The sequence below is a fragment of the Aethalodelphis obliquidens genome, unplaced genomic scaffold (assembly GCF_003676395.1).
Source record: "Aethalodelphis obliquidens isolate GAN/ISIS:26980383/991018 unplaced genomic scaffold, ASM367639v1 scaffold6, whole genome shotgun sequence".
Taxonomy (NCBI): domain Eukaryota; kingdom Metazoa; phylum Chordata; class Mammalia; order Artiodactyla; family Delphinidae; genus Aethalodelphis; species Aethalodelphis obliquidens.
In genome coordinates this window covers 5,511,058-5,529,833 of record NW_020837950.1, presented here as the reverse complement: position 1 = coordinate 5,529,833, position 18,776 = coordinate 5,511,058, and the positions used below count along the sequence as shown (strand labels likewise).

The following is an 18,776-nucleotide window of genomic DNA, read 5'->3' as shown; positions in this document are numbered from 1 at the left end:
ACATCTGGATTTGAACCTTAGCTCCAAATCTCATTAGCTGTATGACCTTGGATAATAAGTTCCTTAATCTCTCTGAACCTCAGTTTCCATATCTCTAAAACAGTAATAAGAACGCCTGCTACAAAGGGTTGCTATAAAGACAAAATGAGTACTCTATAGGCAGTAATTTCCCTTCTGTATCTTCTCTTTTCTAATAAAAGTTTGCGTGGCCTAATGCCTCCTTTGTGGAGTTATGATGAACATAAATGAAGTAGGATGAAAAGGTCAAGACACGAGGCACATGGAAGATACCATTATGATTTTGTGAAAAAATCATTCTCTCTTTAAAGTGGCATTTTTGGTGTAATTATGCTTTAAAGGTATGCTTTAAAAGGAAAAGGGTATGACTCCATTAAAAATTAAAACTAGGTATGGATAGGATGAGATATTTAATGCAGCTGTAGGTTATGAAACCAAATAATTGTTGATGTCAGTATAACTGCCACCTCCCCCCCGTACAGACATAATGGCTACGCCCACTCACAGAGGCCACCGTGTATTGCTAAAGTGACCAACTCATCCCAGTTTGCCTGGGACTTTGCAGGTTTGAGCACTAAACGTCCCTGCTTCCAAGAAACCCCCCTCAGTACTGGGCAAAGCATAATGGTTCGTCAACCCTAAGTGCGCTAAGCGTTCTGCTGGGTTCTTCACGTTCTCTCTCTGTTTCACAAAATCTCTGCGAAGCAGGCTTCCGTCAGAGGCAGATCCCACCTGAACTGGGGCACCTTTTTCTCTATCAAAACAGTTGTCATTATAGGTGAAGAAGGCAAAGCACCTTAAAGCAGATGCTTCTTGAACTCTAAGAAGCTTTCAGTGATGCCAGTACAGAGTAAGTGGGTCCACTCATCAGGGCTGCTAACTCGAGCTACATCAAATAAAGTGTTGTCAGGGTAGAGCTGCTCGTCTTCGCCCAGCAGCTGCCCCAGTGGCTGTGGATGTGACCTCAGAGCAAATCAAGGGAGCTGAGCAGTGAGGTTCAGGCCTGGCAGGTGTGACGGCCCCTCCAGAGCCTGTGACCCTGGGCCATGGAGCCCAGATCTCAAAGAACAGCCGCAGCATCTGTGGTAGCAGCCTGAACAAAGGAGCTGCCTCCCTCCCCGAACTCCGGGCCTAACCGTCAGGGGCAGCAACGACAGCACAAGTCACAGAGCTCCCATCTTTGACCAGAAAGCCCCAGTGGACCTCCCAATTCCTTAGTCACACCCCTTTTCGGGGCATCATCTTCATGTCATCCTCTTCAAGACGTGCTGTCTCAGTACCCTGTGAAGAGGCAGGATGAAGACTTTGAAAGGGCTTTAAATTGCAGGGTGGGAGCCACCCTCAGGGACCGTAATCCTGGAGATGGGGACATCCACCACCAAAACAAGCACTACCTCAAGGACGAGGCTCCACCCGGATGCCCACATTCACTATGGAAATCAGGGACTCTGCCCAGCCTGTGCTTTGGACGTGACATGCCAGTCTGCCCTCCTCTGCCATAAATAAGACCTTGGTCTGTCAGAGATAATACCAAGCTAGACAGGACTCCTTCCCGCAAGGGAGATCCCTGAGGTGACCTGTAAGGGGACTTGCCTCCTGGATTTCCTAGCACTGTGGCAGGTGGGCTCCTGTTTATTGCCCTCTGAGGACTGAGTAAGGCAAGTTATGAGCATTCCAAGCCGTACGGGATAAAGCGCGCTTCTCTAAATGTTACAGGTGAGAAAACTGAGGCCCAGAGAAGTTAAGTGACTGGCCAAAAGTCACACAGCCTCTAAGTGCTGAGTCTGGATTTAAATCCAAGTCTAGGTCTACAGAGAGCACTCTACCATTCCAGGCTGCCTGCCCAAGACACCAAATGAGATAGCGAAGAGTTAGCCAAGTAGCAAAATATCTAAAGGGAAGGAGAATGTCTCTTCCTTAGCACGAAGGATTAAATGTGATCAAAGATCAATCCTAAAACTCCTTCTGAAAGTACATTTGTGGGTATGCGACATGAGATGAACACAATGACCCTCACTCTGTCTTCTAGTCACAGAGCAGGAAATCAGTCTCTTCCACAAGCAAAGGGACAAAGAGACTGGCTCTCTGGAGTATTTAAAAGAAAAACACAGTAAAGTCCTTCTCTGTGAGAAATACACAAATACTATTAAGGAGTCCAAACAGGGAAAAAAGTCTTTTGGAAAACTTTAAAATCAAGCTGTAAAACCTATGAATATCAGAGCCAGAGGCTTTAAACACAGCCTAAAGGGGTTTTGACTCCAAGAAGAGGTTCATGTTATAAAGAAAGATTTTACTGCATTTTATCTATCACCCCAGAGGAGATCGAAGGTAGATGATGAAATGGTTTTTAATTATTTGAAGATAAACAGAAAGGTCCTTAACGACACTCCCATTTGTATTGTCTACCTTTCTCTGTATGTTGTATACCCTTTTATGCAGAAGAGTGATCAATTAGTAATTGTGATGTTATATTCATGTAATGAAGGGTTTTATTTCTCCAGTAGATATAAAAAAACTGTTTGAGCTATATTCCCATTTAAGTGACCCACTGAGAAGACTTGCTGCTCCCATCACAGCTCAGGTACCACCTTGTTCCTGCTGGTATAGCTCATCCAATTGTGGACATAGGCCTAGCAAAAGCTAACTTCAGTCTCACAAATTCAGATCTATAGCATGAAGGCAAAGCTCAGAAATATAATCTCATTGTTATTTTCTTTAGCTCGCCTTTCCTTTATGCCCTTCTTGTTCATTTCTCTGCCCAGATCTGCACCTTTTTCTCCATTGATTAGATATCAATGCTTGGTAAATGTCAGATTGAAAATAAGCTTCTTTCATCCAGTTGCTAGATCTACAGCCAGCTTCATCTACATAGTAGATGTTCAATTAATGACAAACTATCACTTTAAGACACGGAAGTGCTTCTGTACTGACGCAGTACTGACTCTGTAAATCACTCCTATCTTTTAGACTTCTCTCCCATGAAGCGATTCTGGAATGATATGTTCATATTTACATAATTCTTCCAAACACTTGCTGAAAACTTTTCTAATAATGACGATACTTCCGACTGTTGTTTACACTAACAATTATACAATCAGTACAACTTCAACAACAAAAATTTACCACAAGAGCAGGAGACACTTCAGAACAACATTACTCCCAGCCCAGCTGGATGGCTCCTGCAAAGAAGGGAAGCGAGAAGAAGAAGGGCTGGCCCGCCATCAATGAGGTGGTGACCAGAGAAAACACTGTCAACATTCACAAGTGAATCCATGCAGTGGGTTTCAAGACGCGCACCCCTAGGGCATTCAAAGAAATCCGGATATTTGCCATGAAGGAGATGAGATTTCCAGATGTATGCATTGACACCAGGCTCAACAGATCTGTCTGGGCCAACGGAATAAGGAATGTCCCATACCATATCCATGTGCAGTTGCCCGGAAAACATAATGAAGATGAAGATTCACCAAACAAGCTCTATACGTTGGTTACCTATCCACCTCTCGCCACTTTCAAAACTCTGCAGACGTTAATGTGGATAAGAACTAACTGTTGATTGTCCAATAAGGTTATAGAACTGCCAAAAACAAACACTACTTACTGCTAAATGTTTAACGCATGTATTTTAAAAGTGTATTTACAAATGGTGTGCTTTGACCTCCATGTTTTCCTGCTGCAGAAGTGTCAGAGAAACAGCGTAAATTTCCAACACATCAATTATTTTATAATTAAATTAAAGAAGTACTGTTTTGAGGGGAAAACCCAATAATGTTGTTAAAATTTTGGAGGAGCTACAGATGTGTGAAAGTGAATAGTTAATAGTCATAGTATTCAGGAAAGCCCAAGCATTTAAGTGCATTCCACTCCACAATGGACGGAATAAATCAGAAAGACAGGAAGCTTGGAGTGAAACCCAGCTTTGCTGGAGCTGGTGTTTGCATTACCAGATGGTACGCCTATCCACGCCCATGGAAACAGAGGGACAAACTGAGCAAGTAGGCAAAATGGGAATCCGAGGATTTCCCAGTAGTCCTCCATTGGGCCTTCCTCTACTGCGTGACTTCTTCATCTGATTTTAACTGCTGTGTTCTCCCAGAGCATGGGACATGCCCATTCAAACGCGTGCGTGCGGCCCAGTTGCTTTGGAAAACTTAATGAGAATTCTCTCATAGATTAATACTGTTGGGGCAATTAATGTTCCAAATGTATTAATTTATTACTGACTTTTAACTTTCCTTAACCAGAACTCTCAATAACATCGTCAGTCTTTTGAGTGTTTTATAGAGATTAGACAATTTATTTGATAGTTCTCATGAGCCTTTAATTGTGAGATTAAAGTACTGACAAAAACTCATTACTTAACTAGAAACCTGACATTTTAGGATCACTTGTACCCTATAGTGCTTTAAATTTCTTTTTTACAGAATATACTCTAGAACTCAGACCATTTAATCTTCATAAGACTCTTTTTGAGACTAAGTTTTTACATTTCTCAAATATTTATTCCCCTACTGCAAATTTCGGTCTAGCCACCCAAGGAAGTATCATGTAACCTCTTTGGACAATCTAAGATAATCTATTTTAATTTGCATCTCAGAATACCATAACCCATCAAAGCTATAGTGTAGTGAAAAAATCCAATAGATTTTTTTTTTTTTTGCGGTACGCGGGCCTCTCACCGCTGTGGCCTCTCCCGTTGCGGAGCACAGGCTCCGGACGCGCAGACTCAGCGGCCATGGCTCACGGGCCTAGCCGCTCCGCGGTGCATGTGGGATCCTCCCGGACCGGGGCAGGAACCCGTGTCCCCTGCATCGGCAGGCGGACTCTCAACCACTGTGCCACCAGGGAAGCCCCCAATAGATTCTTAATAAATCATTTATATAAGGGATATTCAATGAGTTTTGATTTATTTCTTTACATACAGACCACAAACAAAGCAAACAACAGTAGCTTCTCAAAACACTGTATGTTCCTCCCTAACAAAATTACCATCATTCTGACAGTTCTAATTTTCTAGAAGATGCACTTATCCATATTTATAGTAGCTGATAGGATTTCAGTTGATTGCTTGTGACATTTTGTCTGGACCAGAAGGGCAATGTCTACTATGGAAAACTCATTTTGGGAAGCAAGGCAATATTTCATCCCTCAAAGGCCAAAAGAATAAAATGATTTCAAAAGATGCATTGCCTCATGTGCTTTCAATGGCAAAAAGTGTCAGGTTTTTTAAGCAGAACAATCTAAATAATCATAACCAAACTATTCTTTGGGATAGCCCTTCAATCATTTTGCTTTACTCTAAAATATTGCTTAGTAAAGAGCACTGTCTGTTTTCTATTCCCTGACACACTTTGAGGTTACAAGTACAAAGGTTTGCAGGGAAATAAAATGGGAATTAGCTCCACTTAAATTGCCACTGGCATTTCTGGCCTTTCCATTGGTGATTTTGGAGTTCAAAGGCAGAAATGTCAGGAAGAGTTTTATGCTTTGCTGACAGAGACAAAAATCAGAGAGGGCATGAAGATAAATCCCAATTAAATTTGAATGTTAGAGCCTGCACTCTGTCTTTGTGTGTTTAGATGCCTATTTAAGAATATGGGAATCATAGGCAAGGACACTATTATTCTGACCTTAAAACAGATGACAACTGCTTTAGAATCTCTCAATAAAAATAATCTCTTACATTTGTGAAGAGCTTCTTCTTTTACTAAGAGTTTGCACATATGTCATCAAGGTTATAAACAGAAGTGTAATTTAGGGGCAATCAATGGAATTAACAGGAAAAACACTTATAATTCATGTTTTGCCCTTTGATAATTTAAGAAGTAAATGCCTTAGCATTCAATCCTAGTCACTACTTACAACCGTCAGTAAACAATGGACATTTTTTAACACAATCCCTTTATCCTAACGAGTTATTAGTGTACATTCAAGAAAAGTGCCATCTCACATACGTACCACAGTTTTCTTCATCACTATCATCATCACAGTCAGCCTGGCCATCACATCTTCTGGAAGCCAGAACACACCGTCCTGAGCTGCACTTGAAGTGACTAGGTGAGCATTCTGTTAAAAGCAGTGGGCCACATTACTGTCAACAGACAGAAAACCCAGAACCATCAGCTAATTTATCCATTTACATGTGGGATGTTGTGGAGAAGTTATCACTGGACATAAGGATGGACCTTCACAAAGCTGAAATGGTCAAAGTTTACTTGGCTTTCTTCTGTCTGCCTATCAGCATCTTTTTCCTTCATTCTTGACATCACCTCTTCAGATCAGCTGTTTTGTGTCTCTATGCTTTCCAGCAATGAACTCTCTTTCCGAATGGACAGCCTAACAATTGCTGGAGCCTGAAATGTCCTATGAAGTCAATGCTTCTAACTACCCAGCTGGCTTTCCTTTAATGTGTCACATTGTTTCCCATCCTAATCTTTCCACCTAGTGGGCAGGTCCTTGATTCCATTTCTCTACTTGATTATCCTACATTGCCAAGGTCTCTGAATGCTTTGCACTTGAAGGAACCAGGGCATGATGTTCACCATTACCTACAGGGGCCCTAGTATAAAAGCAGCATCCCTATATAATGGACTCTGTGAGTTAAGTGTGTTTAAAATAAATACCTAGAGTATTAAAGTCATCTCTGCAATTTTTTTTAAATGAAGACAATGTCTAACAGATGGGCATCAAATTCTTCAGTGTAATCAAGTTTATAGATTCACCACCTATGCAGCCTTTCTACTGGTAACTAAATACAAACAATAACAACAGAGAAACTTCTAAAAGTAGCTGATATATTCATCCATGTTAGATACCCCATTGTAATTAATTTAAAAATTAACCTTCCACATCGTCATCAGGCATTAGACAGGTTTGACTGTCTGAATTTTCCTCTGGAAATTGATTGCAATCTGTGTCTTCTGGCCATTGTAGGCCCACAATCCCAAGAACAGACTCACAGCGTTCTTTGGAATGCTCACACAGAGCTCTAAAAGAGCGAGAAAGACAAAATATTACAAGCGGAAACAGCTACACCTGATGTTAGGCCTCTATGTAGGGTTTTAATTCTGTATGGCTATGGGTTGACGTGTATATGTGGTGTGTGTATGCAGTGTGTGTGCGTACCAATGTATATATATGAATGCACATATACACACTAGATATTTGGGAAACCAAATTGAGTAATATCGCTACAAGGGGGATACATTCCAGAAACATACTTTCACCAAAAGAAACTCTATTGCAGAAATGGAAATAGAGATGTTCCCAGAACACGGATTCCCTCCTCCAATTTGCCTTTCCCATTTTCTCTTCTTTCTTTCAGGCAGACACACTCCAGTGTCTTTTGTTTTAAGCAGGGAAGCCCCCAAAATCACTTGGACAGTCTGCCACCAAAGGTCATGGAATCTATACAACACCCTCAGCCTCGGCCCCCTGTGGTGCCCTGGGATGGGAGCCATTTCCTGTGCCAACCTGGCTTGCCTAAGGCATTATTACTTCAGCTTACACCAAACCCATCTGTGTTGAGCTCAAGTCGGTAAAAAATGAAGTTTGTTGGTCTTTGTTAAAGAAAAGACATACTAAGCATTGTACTAGGTGCTTTTATGTGTATTATCTCATTTGTACCAGAATATTTTAAAATTGAGGTATCAGCGTGTCTCAAAGAAGATGGCTTTACTTCCTACGGGGAAAGAAAAAAACAGTTTGCCTCAATATATTACCAAGAAATTAGTTACGGATTTTTTTTTTAAGTAGACATAATGAAAGTAAGTTCCTAGGCAAATTTTTTATTTCCCTTTAAATACATTCTCATTTCTTAAAAGTTTCAAACATTAAACCACTAAGTTAATTTCAACAGGTAAGGAATGGTTAGCAATTGAATGGAAACGTTTCAGAAAAGGCTCTGTCTAGATTTAAGTCTGTCTAGATTTAAGTTAAGATAGAGCATAACTTGATGCTGGTTTAGCCTAGGAATTGGGGGCAAAGACAAAGCCATGGCATTCCCATATTAGGTTTGCAAAAATGGGAAGCTCAACGGTGTTTAATAACTCTCTGTTGGACTGAATAGTTTTGTTGCAGATTAATATAAAAATGTATATAACTCAATTGCTGCTATTTTAAATTAACCAAACGATACCTAATTTAGATGGAAGTCAGGTAGTGCCTGACTCTACCATTTTTTTTTCCCTATAAAATGGAAATACAATATGTGGCACTACAACTCCCTGGCACACCTGTTCTTATAATAATCTGTGCAGTGCTCAGCCATAGAGACAGCAGTCCTAAAAGGTTATTTTGAGGATGATAACTACACTAAAGTATTCAGCACATTTTAAGAGCTCAAGAATGTTAGATATTTTCCAATTCATAGCTTAAAAACTGAATTTTAAGATGAATAACCAAGCTTGGCAAAAGGAATTCTGTGTTACCCCATGAGCATATCAGTATATTATTCTTGCCATAATCCAAAAATTTTTCTTACAAATATCAGAATGTAAAACTCACTTTGATAGCCACTGGAAATGAAAGATGTATGTGTAAACCTAAGAAACAAAACTCAAGTGTCTAGAAGTTCAACACTTTATTCAAAATGTTTATTCTAAACATTTATTCAAAATGTTTATTCTAAACATTTATTCAAAAATGTTTATTGAATAGTATTTCAGGATCAGTCTTATCTTAGGCATTTTAGTATGAAACCTAAGTCCTAAAATTATCAATCATATGTGGATATAAGTTTGTTTCAGAGAACACTGCAATAGGGAAATTCTTATACACATATGAAAAGAAAGTCAAATACAAGAATTTGTTAAGTACTATTGAAAGTAATTATTCACTATCATCAACCTTGCTTAGGAAAAGTAGAATAAGATTTATAACTTGTTAACATAAAACTGGCAGACGTTTTATTAGTGATACTTTAAAAGGCATTTAATAGAAATGTTCAGAATTATGTTTGCACAGCCAACATTAAATTTTACTCTATTTGTATAATTTGTTTAGTTCCCCCAAATCATTTTTAAATTTTGCTTCCTGTCCCAACTCTATAGATGGCCCTACCTTGTCATCCATTTGATATTTGGCATATAATTTACTGTTTTCCCATCTGTCCACTGTATTGATATTCTTGCTTTTTCTTAAAGCTCTGAGTGACTTCTGATCCCAACATATGGTATCCATAGTTACCACTCACATTTAGGCAGGCACATCTGTGTATTCACCCCTTGATGGAAACCAGCCCTGAGAAAAGCAGCCCTCACCTCTGTGACAGCCACCTTGTAGGTGCACATTCTCTGGCTATGACCCTGAACACACAGCATAGAAGAGGGACCAAACTGCCACAAAGCAGTTAGTTGCGCTCCTGTCCTAACATCAGAGCTTTGTTTATTCTGGGCTTACAATCAATGGGCACCACTTTACATTTATGTACATTCATCTAATCTCACGACAACCCAACCCAACCACCACCGCTATCCTGATCTTACAGGTAAAGAAACTGAGGCTGGGAGAGACTGAGGAACCTGTCTCAGGCTACAAGCAGCTACAGAAGAGCCAGGATTTGAATCAGGAGGTGGACACCAGAGTAATAATCTTAACCCGTAGGGCATCACTCATATCCTAAGTTCAAGCCACACTCTTGAAATACCGTCCTGTATTTCATCTAACCAGGTAAAAAAACAGCAATGTCCATCCCCCGTCCATCCTGTGAGTTTGGTGTGATGACTCCTTCAGCCCACTCTTTGTGTAATGTCTCCTAACTTTTGATGCTATCAGAAGGCAGCATTTAAAATACATCAACACTGCTAGAGAAACAGGCAGACGCACCCCTACTGCTGACTCACATTTTAAAAACCGCTTCCTGATCCAACACAATGAAACACTTGTGATTTCATTTGATTAAAGTCCATGAATTATTATAAAAGGCAGTTCATATCTCTCTTGTTTGGTATTTTACTGATGAATTCTTACTCAGATATTAATTTTAGAATGCCTACTTCTTTACTTTTTAAATAGGTAATTTGTTAAATACAGGACTTGTTGGCAAAGTATGTACTTTGTCTAAACTCAAACGATGTCTTCATTCCCTTGGTTCTCCTTGAGGGAAAATGAGGATGCCTGGGGGAGACCCCAATGTATTACCTGCAAGGAGGGATACGCTGGCTTGTATTCTTGTCACACTTTGGTACCAAGATGGTGCAAGCAAAGAACATGAGGTATTTGTAACAGTTGGTTTGAACAAGTGCAGGGAAAAGAGAAGACTCCCAGCTGATGGATGCCTCCTTTTGAGTCCTGTGGCCGAGGTAATTTGGATAATTTGTATGGTTGTAGGGCAAATTCATGCAGAGTTCCAACGTAATTGGTTCACACTGACCTAACAAAAAAACACACATACAGATACATATTATATTTTTAAATTTCACCTGGAAAACAATTTCTTTAAAACTTACAAAATTAAAGTCTAGGGCTTCCCTGGTGGCGCAGTGGTTGAGGGTCCGCCTGCCGATGCAGGGGACACGGGTTCGTGCCCCGGTCCGGGAAGATCCCACATGCCGCGGAGCGGCTGGGCCCGTGAGCCATGGCCACTGAACCTGCGTGTCCAGAGCCTGTGCTCCACAACAGGAGGGGCCACAGCAGTGAGAGGCCTGCGTACCGCAAAATAAATAAATAAATAGATAGATAGATAAATAAATAAATAAATTTTAAAAAGTCTATCGTACCCTCTTTCTTGGAAGTAGCTAAGACTAGATGTAAGTAGTATATGAGATTGCCATCAAAAGGTAAATAGTGTGGTCAGTGAAGTGTCTTGACAAACCAAGATTCATTTCTGTATATGGAGCTGCTAGCACACTGTCCAGAATGCATGTTTTAGAGTCTTTCTCATTTTTTTCCCTCGGCTCCACTTCTCTGATTCCTTTTACTCACTTTAATTTGTCTTCTGATTTATCCATTACTTCTAAACTAGTGTATTCCCTGCCACCTTCATAGCCATTTAAAACAATCAATGAATTTGGCTAAATAGGCAATTAGATGACTTTTTTCTCTACGTTTTATTGTTGATCAGTGTATAAGGCTATACAATTTCAGGGCAAGAGGAGGCTGAGATCCATTAGCCATCCATTGCCAATGAGATAACCCCTAACCCTTTAGCTTGGCATCCAAGGCTATTTCACACTCCAAATCACAGCCTAACTTCCCAGCCTCGTCACCCATGACTATCTCGCCAGCAATATTTCCTGGGCGACACCAGACAACTTAAGAATTGCATGCGTCCTTTGTGGGTCCTGTTAGCTTTTATCCCCTTCTTTCCTTCACACACTTGTAATCACTCCTCAAATGCAATCATGGTTCTAGCTGCCAGGTACATAGGGCAACTGCTGATTGGAATCATCCTTCCCCATCCTCCCCTCTAAGCTAATTTCTCCATGTTCTGCAGCACTCAGCACAAACCCCTCTTCCAGGAAGGCTTTCTGGCCAACCACTCTTCCCCTTCCACTCCTAGTAGGAGTCTCTGCTGAGCTCCAGAGCATCTCCAGGGTGTGCATGCCATGCACTCATTGCCCTCTGCTCTATTCTTTACTTACTTGCCTTCCCCATACGATTTGAGAGTTTTGTGAAATGAGACCTCATTTCTGTTTTTTAATTGAAGTACAGTTGATTTACAATGTTGTGTTAGTTTTTGGTGTACAGCAAAGTGATTCATAAACACACACACATATATATATAAAATTAATTCTTTTTCAGATTCTTTTCCATTATAGTTTATTACAAGACATTGATATATAGTTCCCTGGAGAACTTATTTCTTGATCTCAAAGTCTGCACCAGGCATAGTGTGAGAATTAAGGAAGGAAAGGAGGGGGGAGGCATCAGAAACTATCCTAGGCACTTTAAAATGTAAAAATAATGCAAAATAGAGTCCCTGGCATTGAAGCACTCCAAGTCTCCAGAGAAAGAAAGACACATGTAGGTAGCTGTGGTATAACATGAACAGGCTAGGCTAGTGGGACTGAACAAAATGCTAGAGCCCGGAGAGACAGGGTGGATAGGAGCAGTTTGGGAAGCCTTCCCAGGATAAGCGGGGTTTGGGCAGGTTTGGTGGAATGCGGTGGAAAGGCTCTCTGTCCCCTCTCTGTCTGAGGTGGACAAGCTTCATTCCCAGAGGAGAGAGGAAATCAAGGGAGTGTCTTGGTAGAATCAGGTCAGGTCCACCAGAGATTTCATGCCTTATTAAGAGTAATTAAAATTAAATTTAATTATTTAATTAAATAAATTTAATTAAATAAATTTATTTAAATAAATTTAATTATTTGACTAGGAAATGGTATGCAGGCAAACAGATTAGCAATAAGGACGGCAGTGAAATATTAAAACAGCTCTGGGACTATTTCGTAATGTAAAGAGTCTGAGGGCTTTGCAGAGATTATGCTGATAAGGAGCCTGATACTGGCCAGACTGAAAAATCTCACGGACCAAGTATGTAAGACTCTCAGTTTATTGAGGAAGAAGTAACACTCTAATAATCCTGAGGATGCCTACAGGGTGGAGAAAAGAAAAAGAGACAGAGGAGGTATGGGGTTGGTTCAACTTACCACTTCTTTGATTTGTGAAAGAGGAGAAACACTGAAATGTTTTGAGTTCAGATTATATACAAAAAATGCATATTCCTTATAACAATGAAAACAATACAAAGACACATATAGGAAAGCTCTTCATCTCTCCACCTCCCTCTCTCTTAACTTCCCTCAATGCCAAAAGATGGGTTTCCTCTTCAGCTTGCTTTTGTTGCTTGATTACCTGTCACGACCATCTTACAAATCAGTAGAGGCAGCTCACACTCTATATTTTTCTTAATTTCTTTAATGTACTTAAAATTTTACAAAAATGGGATCATTCACACATATTTTGATGCAGTCTTTCTTTCCCTGTAGATGTCTTTTCTTTCTCTCTTCTTCCTCAACTATCCTATCAAGTTTTAACTTTTTATCAGTTTGTTTCCTTGAGATGATTAATAGGCATATCACATGCATAGCTTTTCTCTCTTTTGATATGTGGGATGTATCGATTTTGATTTAGGATAAGATATAGGCTTTAAGTGTCTCAGAGTCAAGGGAGATGAAAGGATTAAGTTACGATCATATATTATTCTGAGATCTTTACTGAATGCGGTGAGGTTGTTTTGTTTCCTTCATAAAGGCGTTCTTCACAAAGTGCTAAGCAAGAGAAACTCTCAAGTATCTGGCAACCTCAAATTCTGTGATTTATGGTATCAATAAACTTTTATATCTTAAGCAGTAGACTCACTGACAAGCCTGACTGACATTAGCCACTAGAGGGCGATCACGTCACAAACATGTGAGGACGTTTAGCTGTTGCAGGGCTGTATAATTCAGTGTGAGCTTGAGGCAGTGCCTGGCATGGCATTCTGAGGACAGATGAGGTTTAATAAATATCTGTAGAAAAAAAGATCCTGATGGAGTCTCAATGATAGCCCACCTTTCAAAGTCTGAAACAATATTTGATAAATTCAACCTAAAGAAAGGACTGTTAACTAAACGATGTTACATCTTCATCATGATGCAATACCTGAAGCCAATGGAAATCATGTATTAGATTGATGGTCGTTTACATGAGAACATGTCATTTCCAACATCCATTGGCATATATATCCGAGATTCATCTTTGCGTCAAAACTTTAAAGCTCTCTTTATTATTATTTAGTTTTTAGAATTTGAAGAGCTATTGTAAGGTCAACACCCTTATACCTACTACCCAGGTCAAGCAATTGAACTCTGCCAGACATCCCACGTACCCTTCCATATCCCCTGTCTTATGTCGACCTTCTCCTTCCCCGACAAAGTAAATGCTGAGTTTCAGAGTCATCACTTCCTTGCTCTTTTTCATAGCTTTATTACATAAGTGTGCACCACATCCTACACACTACAGTTTGGCTACCCATTTTTGAAAACCAAATTGAAGTCTCTTATACTCTCTATGTTCCCCCTCCCCTCCATCTCTTTATTTTTCTTTAATGTTTAACTATTGAAGAATCCGGGGACTTGACCTGTAGAGCATGCCAGAGTTTGGATTTTGCTGATTGCACACTCGTGGGGAGGCTAAACATGTTCCCCTGTCCCCCTTGTCTCCTGAACACTGGCAGCTGAAGCCAGGGGGCTGATTAGGCTTCATCCCTTTGGCAAGACTAGGTGCTGCGGTGTTCTTTCATCAGAAGACACATCCGTCTGATTTCTTTTTGTGACTCCTACAGCTCTATGTCCATGCGCAGTGCCTTGCCCTGTTAATTCACCTGGTTACCAAATGGTAATATTCGAATTCAATCATTTATCTTCCACTTACTAGCTGGGAATGCTTTTAGAAAGAGGTTGTTCCTCTCATCTACTATTTGATTCTGAGAACTGAAGTCCTTAATCATTACAGCATATGGCTTTTTGACTACACCCCTATACTATCTGTTCCTTCCACCTAGAGATTGCAAGGAGAGGGCAGGAAACTGACAGACCACTGGGAAATTATTTGAAGAACAAAGCTGTTCATTTCTTCCTGGATATAACTTTTCAGTGGGGGGGAATCATACTGCCATCTTCCCACTCATATATACGACTTTGGTTTTCCTTTTCTGTTCTTCAAATACACTCAGACAGTTTCCCTAGCGTCTCACTGTCTCATCAGCTTCCTCTTTCATCACAGGTGTTCTTGCCAGGTTCCCTCCATATATATTCAGCAAACATTTGAACATCCCCTCTTCTGAGTGTCAGGCACTGGGCTAGTCACTCGTCCCCATTCCTTCTCTGTTATTAAAAATAAGTATTGGAAGAAAAATGTACACAAGTAAACATGTAGAACTAAAGGTTGATGGAACACTATGGGAAACCTGGGAGGGTCCCTGAGGCATGACAGTCACACCAGGCTTCATACAGCCATGGCGATCATGGGCGCAGGGAGGTGGGGAGAGACACATGCCCAGGAGCTGCTCTCTCCACCAGGTTCCCGCAGATGTCTGGATTGCACTCTACAAGGTACAGGTGATGGATTAGTCCCTCCACACCAGACTGATGGGAAATAACATTCCTGATCCTACCCGCCAAGGCAAGGACATGTCCGTATTTTGCCTCCCAGCAGGGTGCAAACATGTTAAAGATTCTGGGCTGGAGTGGATGTGGTGATACTGTGATACTTTTAAGCCTCTCCATGCACAATATCATCTGAGATGTGTTCTTTAGGCTTTTTTAAATTGTAGGCACTTCTGCTAATCTGAGATAAACCATGGATCTTATCCACTGAAAAATACGAAAACCAGGGCTTCCCTGGTGGTGCAGTGGTTGAGAGTCCACCTGCCGATGCAGGGGACGAGGGTTCGTGCCCCGGTCCGGGAGGATCCCACATGCCACGGAGCGGCTGGGCCCGTGAGCCAAGGCCGCTGAGCCTGCGCGTCCGGAGCCTGCGCGTCCGGAGCCTGTGCTCCGCAACGGGAGAGGCCACAACGGTGAGAGGCCCGCGTACCGCAAAAAAAAAAAAAAGAAAGAAAAGAAAACCACGAAGACTTTTTTTCACACCCAATTGCAGGATGTCACTAATCCCAGCAGCCTCGTCAGGACACAAAGCAATAATTCTCAACTTTTGCTGCACACTGGGGTCACCTGGGGAATTTTAAAAATACTGATGCCGGGGTCCCACCCAGTATATCTTCAGGGACCATTGGAACGTTATTATAATATTTTATGGGGTGGCAAGAACCATTATCTTTAAGGACTAGCCTCCCAGCAACTCCAGTGAGAGACTGACTCCACCGGAAAGAATGTTCACGTTCTCCAAACTCATATTCCCCACTGGCAGGGAGCCAGAGAAAGAGAGCGCTGCTCAGTCGTGCTCCAGAATCAAAATAACAGTAGTCTCTGACAGTGTCCAAGATCTTTAAACAATTAATCACATTTTCAAGTGCATGAAGAGTTTTCTGAGAGGAGATGATACTCGTCCATATTTACAGAGAACCAAGTAGACACACACCATCCTGAAGCTCTTTGAAAAATAAGGAATAACATCTTTACTCTCAGCTGGAAGTTAGGCATATACACTGCTTATGTGCCTAGCAGAGACAGCAGCTCCTGGGCATGGGTCTCTCCTCGCGCCCATGATCGCCATGGCTGTATGAAGCCGGGTATGACTGTCATGCCTCAGGGACCCCCCCCAAGTTTCCCACAGTACTCCATCAACCTTTAGTTCTAAATGTTCACTCATGTACTTTTTTCTCCAACACTTATTTTTAATAACACAGAAGGAATGGAGACCAAGGACAAGCCCAATGCCTGGTACTCGGAAGAGGGGGTGTTCCAATGTTTGCTGAATATATATGGAGAGAACGTGGCAAGAACATCTGTGATGAAAGAGGAAGCTGATGAGATGGTGAGATCTAGGGAAATGGTTTGAGTGTATTTGAAGAACATAAAAAGAAAACCAGGGCTTCCCTGGTGGCGCAGTGGTTGAGAATCCGCCTGCTGATATAGAGGACACGAGTTCGTGCCCTGGTCCGGGAAGATCCCACATGCCGCGGAGCCTGTGCTCCGCAATGGGAGAGGCCACAACAGTGAGAGGCCCGCTTACCGCAAAAAAAAAAGAAAAAAAAAAAAGAAGAAAACCAAAGTTGTATATATGAATGGGAAGGTGGCCATATGATCCCACTGTTGAAAAGTTAGCTCCAGGAAGGCTGGAATCATGTTTCCCTTCATTGCCATCAAAGTGCCCAGTGCCCATCCCAGTGCCTGGGACATCACAGACACTAGAAATACTGGTTGAATATACATGATAAATGGAGTATTTCCTGCCATATCAATAAACAAAGGATGTCACAGTCACCAATGATTGTAGCCCTCCAACGTGAGCTGATGAGCCCTGAGGAAACTCAGGGCTGAAAAGAATACCTGCCATCTAGCAGCCATCAGACTGCAGCCACTCCCTGCGGTGAGCCCTGAGGAAACTCAGGATGTGAAAACCCTGGATACTGGCCTGGAGAGCTGAGGTGCGTATCCAAGGAATTATTTCAGGCAGTTAAGACTCTTGCATCTTCCCATACATAGAAAAGCGCTAAATTCCTTAACTTGAGATATCTGGTATTCTTTGATTAATAATAATCTTTTGACATTCCTGACTACCTGTTTTTTCAGAGTTATCTGAAATGCTGTCTCCCGGCCTGCAGTCCTCATTTTGCCCCATAAAACTTAACTCGCAACTCTCACGTTGTGCTTTTTTTTTAAGTCAACATACATACCAGCTGAGTTATCTAGTGCCCTTCCTACAAGTTCCTTTTTTTTTGGACCGGTGATAACTTATTTTTATTTTTAATCTTGAAATATTTCAAGTATAGAGAAAATAGGATAACATATACTTGGGTTACTCCCTGCCTAAATTTGACACAGGCTAACATTGCTCTCTCACCTTTTTTGAATCTAACAGTAAGTACCATTCCATGTCAGCCAACCCCGAAAACTTTAATAAAATACATGTGTCTGAGACAATACTGCCACTGTCCAAAATGCTACAGCCCAAGTTCAAGTTGAAGTAAAAAAAAATGATTCTGAAAGAGTTCCAGGGCAGACTGGGAGATGAGCAAAGTCAAATCATATGTATATACATATATACACATACATAGACATATATTTAATCATTTTAGAGTGAATAAAATGGTAGTGTGTCTTAGTGGTCAGACTGATATCTATCTGCACTGTTCTCTCCTATGGGAAATGGAGGAGGGATGGGTATTGTGCTTTCGGCCAAACAGTTATTAAGTGCTTGTGAAATTAAACAAAAAATCTTGTTAGTCTGGGTTATTAATTGGCTGTGGCCCTCACACTCCTATCCAGCCCACTGTTTTCGCCCCTTGATATCCCCTAAGGGGTACGGGCTACCTGCCACCCATAAGCTCTACATTGACCCAGAAAGGTCACAGAGTAGAATTAGGATCTGAAAACTTCAGCAAATCCAGGGACCCAAACCCTTCAGCCTTTCAACCTCCCGGCCTCCAGGGGCCTTCACTGCTGGGATCTGTGCTAAGAAGTCATACCTTCTTGTCAACTGAAAGCTGACAGACCTGCTTCTAAATCTCAAGCCCAAGCTGACAGGGAAGCCAAAAATTAATTCTAAAAAGTGAAAGAAGTGAGTAGAATGTGAAAGCAGAGCCCAGAAGTAAGCAAGCCATTACTAGAAATCAGTCTTTGGGGGCTTTCCAATTCATCTAAAATTTCCTGAGAGACTCTTCCTGCTACCCCTGCCCATTCAATCTTCCCCTAATCATTCCTCCTCCTGAAGCCAGTTTGGATACAGCCACCTGTCTACACCATTTGTAGCGAGGTCATTACAGGTCAGCAAAGTTCCTGGAAGGGTGAGAATACATTTTATAACAAGAACAGACCGCCAAAGTTTTATGTGGCTATTTAAATGAACTTCATATTTACTTCTTGGATAAAGTTTCCATTTTTGAAGCTGGGCTTTAAAAAGGAAGAAAGATAGCATTTTCCTGCAGATGCAGCCAAGAAAATAATATATAGGAGCTGACGCTGAGTGGAAAGTCACGGCAATGACATTAAGCAATGGATTTATAGCCCATTCATGATGACACATTTGTTTATGATTTAAGTTAATTAAGACCATTTTGCTTCTTTTCTGCTACCACATGCAACCTTTAAAAAAAGAGAGATATATATACATATTTTGGAGGGATTCCACACTTGAGCATTTTAATGTCAATG

The 18,776-nt window shown here is 41.2% G+C and overlaps 1 protein-coding gene and 1 pseudogene across 1 annotated transcript in view; one reads left to right on the top strand and one right to left on the bottom strand.

Moving 5' to 3' along the window:
• Positions 1 to 18,776, bottom strand: part of CORIN (corin, serine peptidase) — a 216,063-nt gene that overhangs the window by 59,799 nt on the left and 137,488 nt on the right. Inside the window, exons 10-12 of the mRNA XM_027103039.1 lie at positions 10,159 to 10,390; positions 6,861 to 7,006; positions 5,977 to 6,084 (exon numbers count right to left, since the gene is read on the bottom strand). Coding sequence (XP_026958840.1) covers positions 5,977 to 6,084; positions 6,861 to 7,006; positions 10,159 to 10,390 — 486 coding nt within the window. The remainder of the gene's footprint in view (positions 1 to 5,976; positions 6,085 to 6,860; positions 7,007 to 10,158; positions 10,391 to 18,776) is intronic.
• On the top strand, positions 3,191 to 3,574 carry LOC113619216 (60S ribosomal protein L31 pseudogene; annotated as a pseudogene).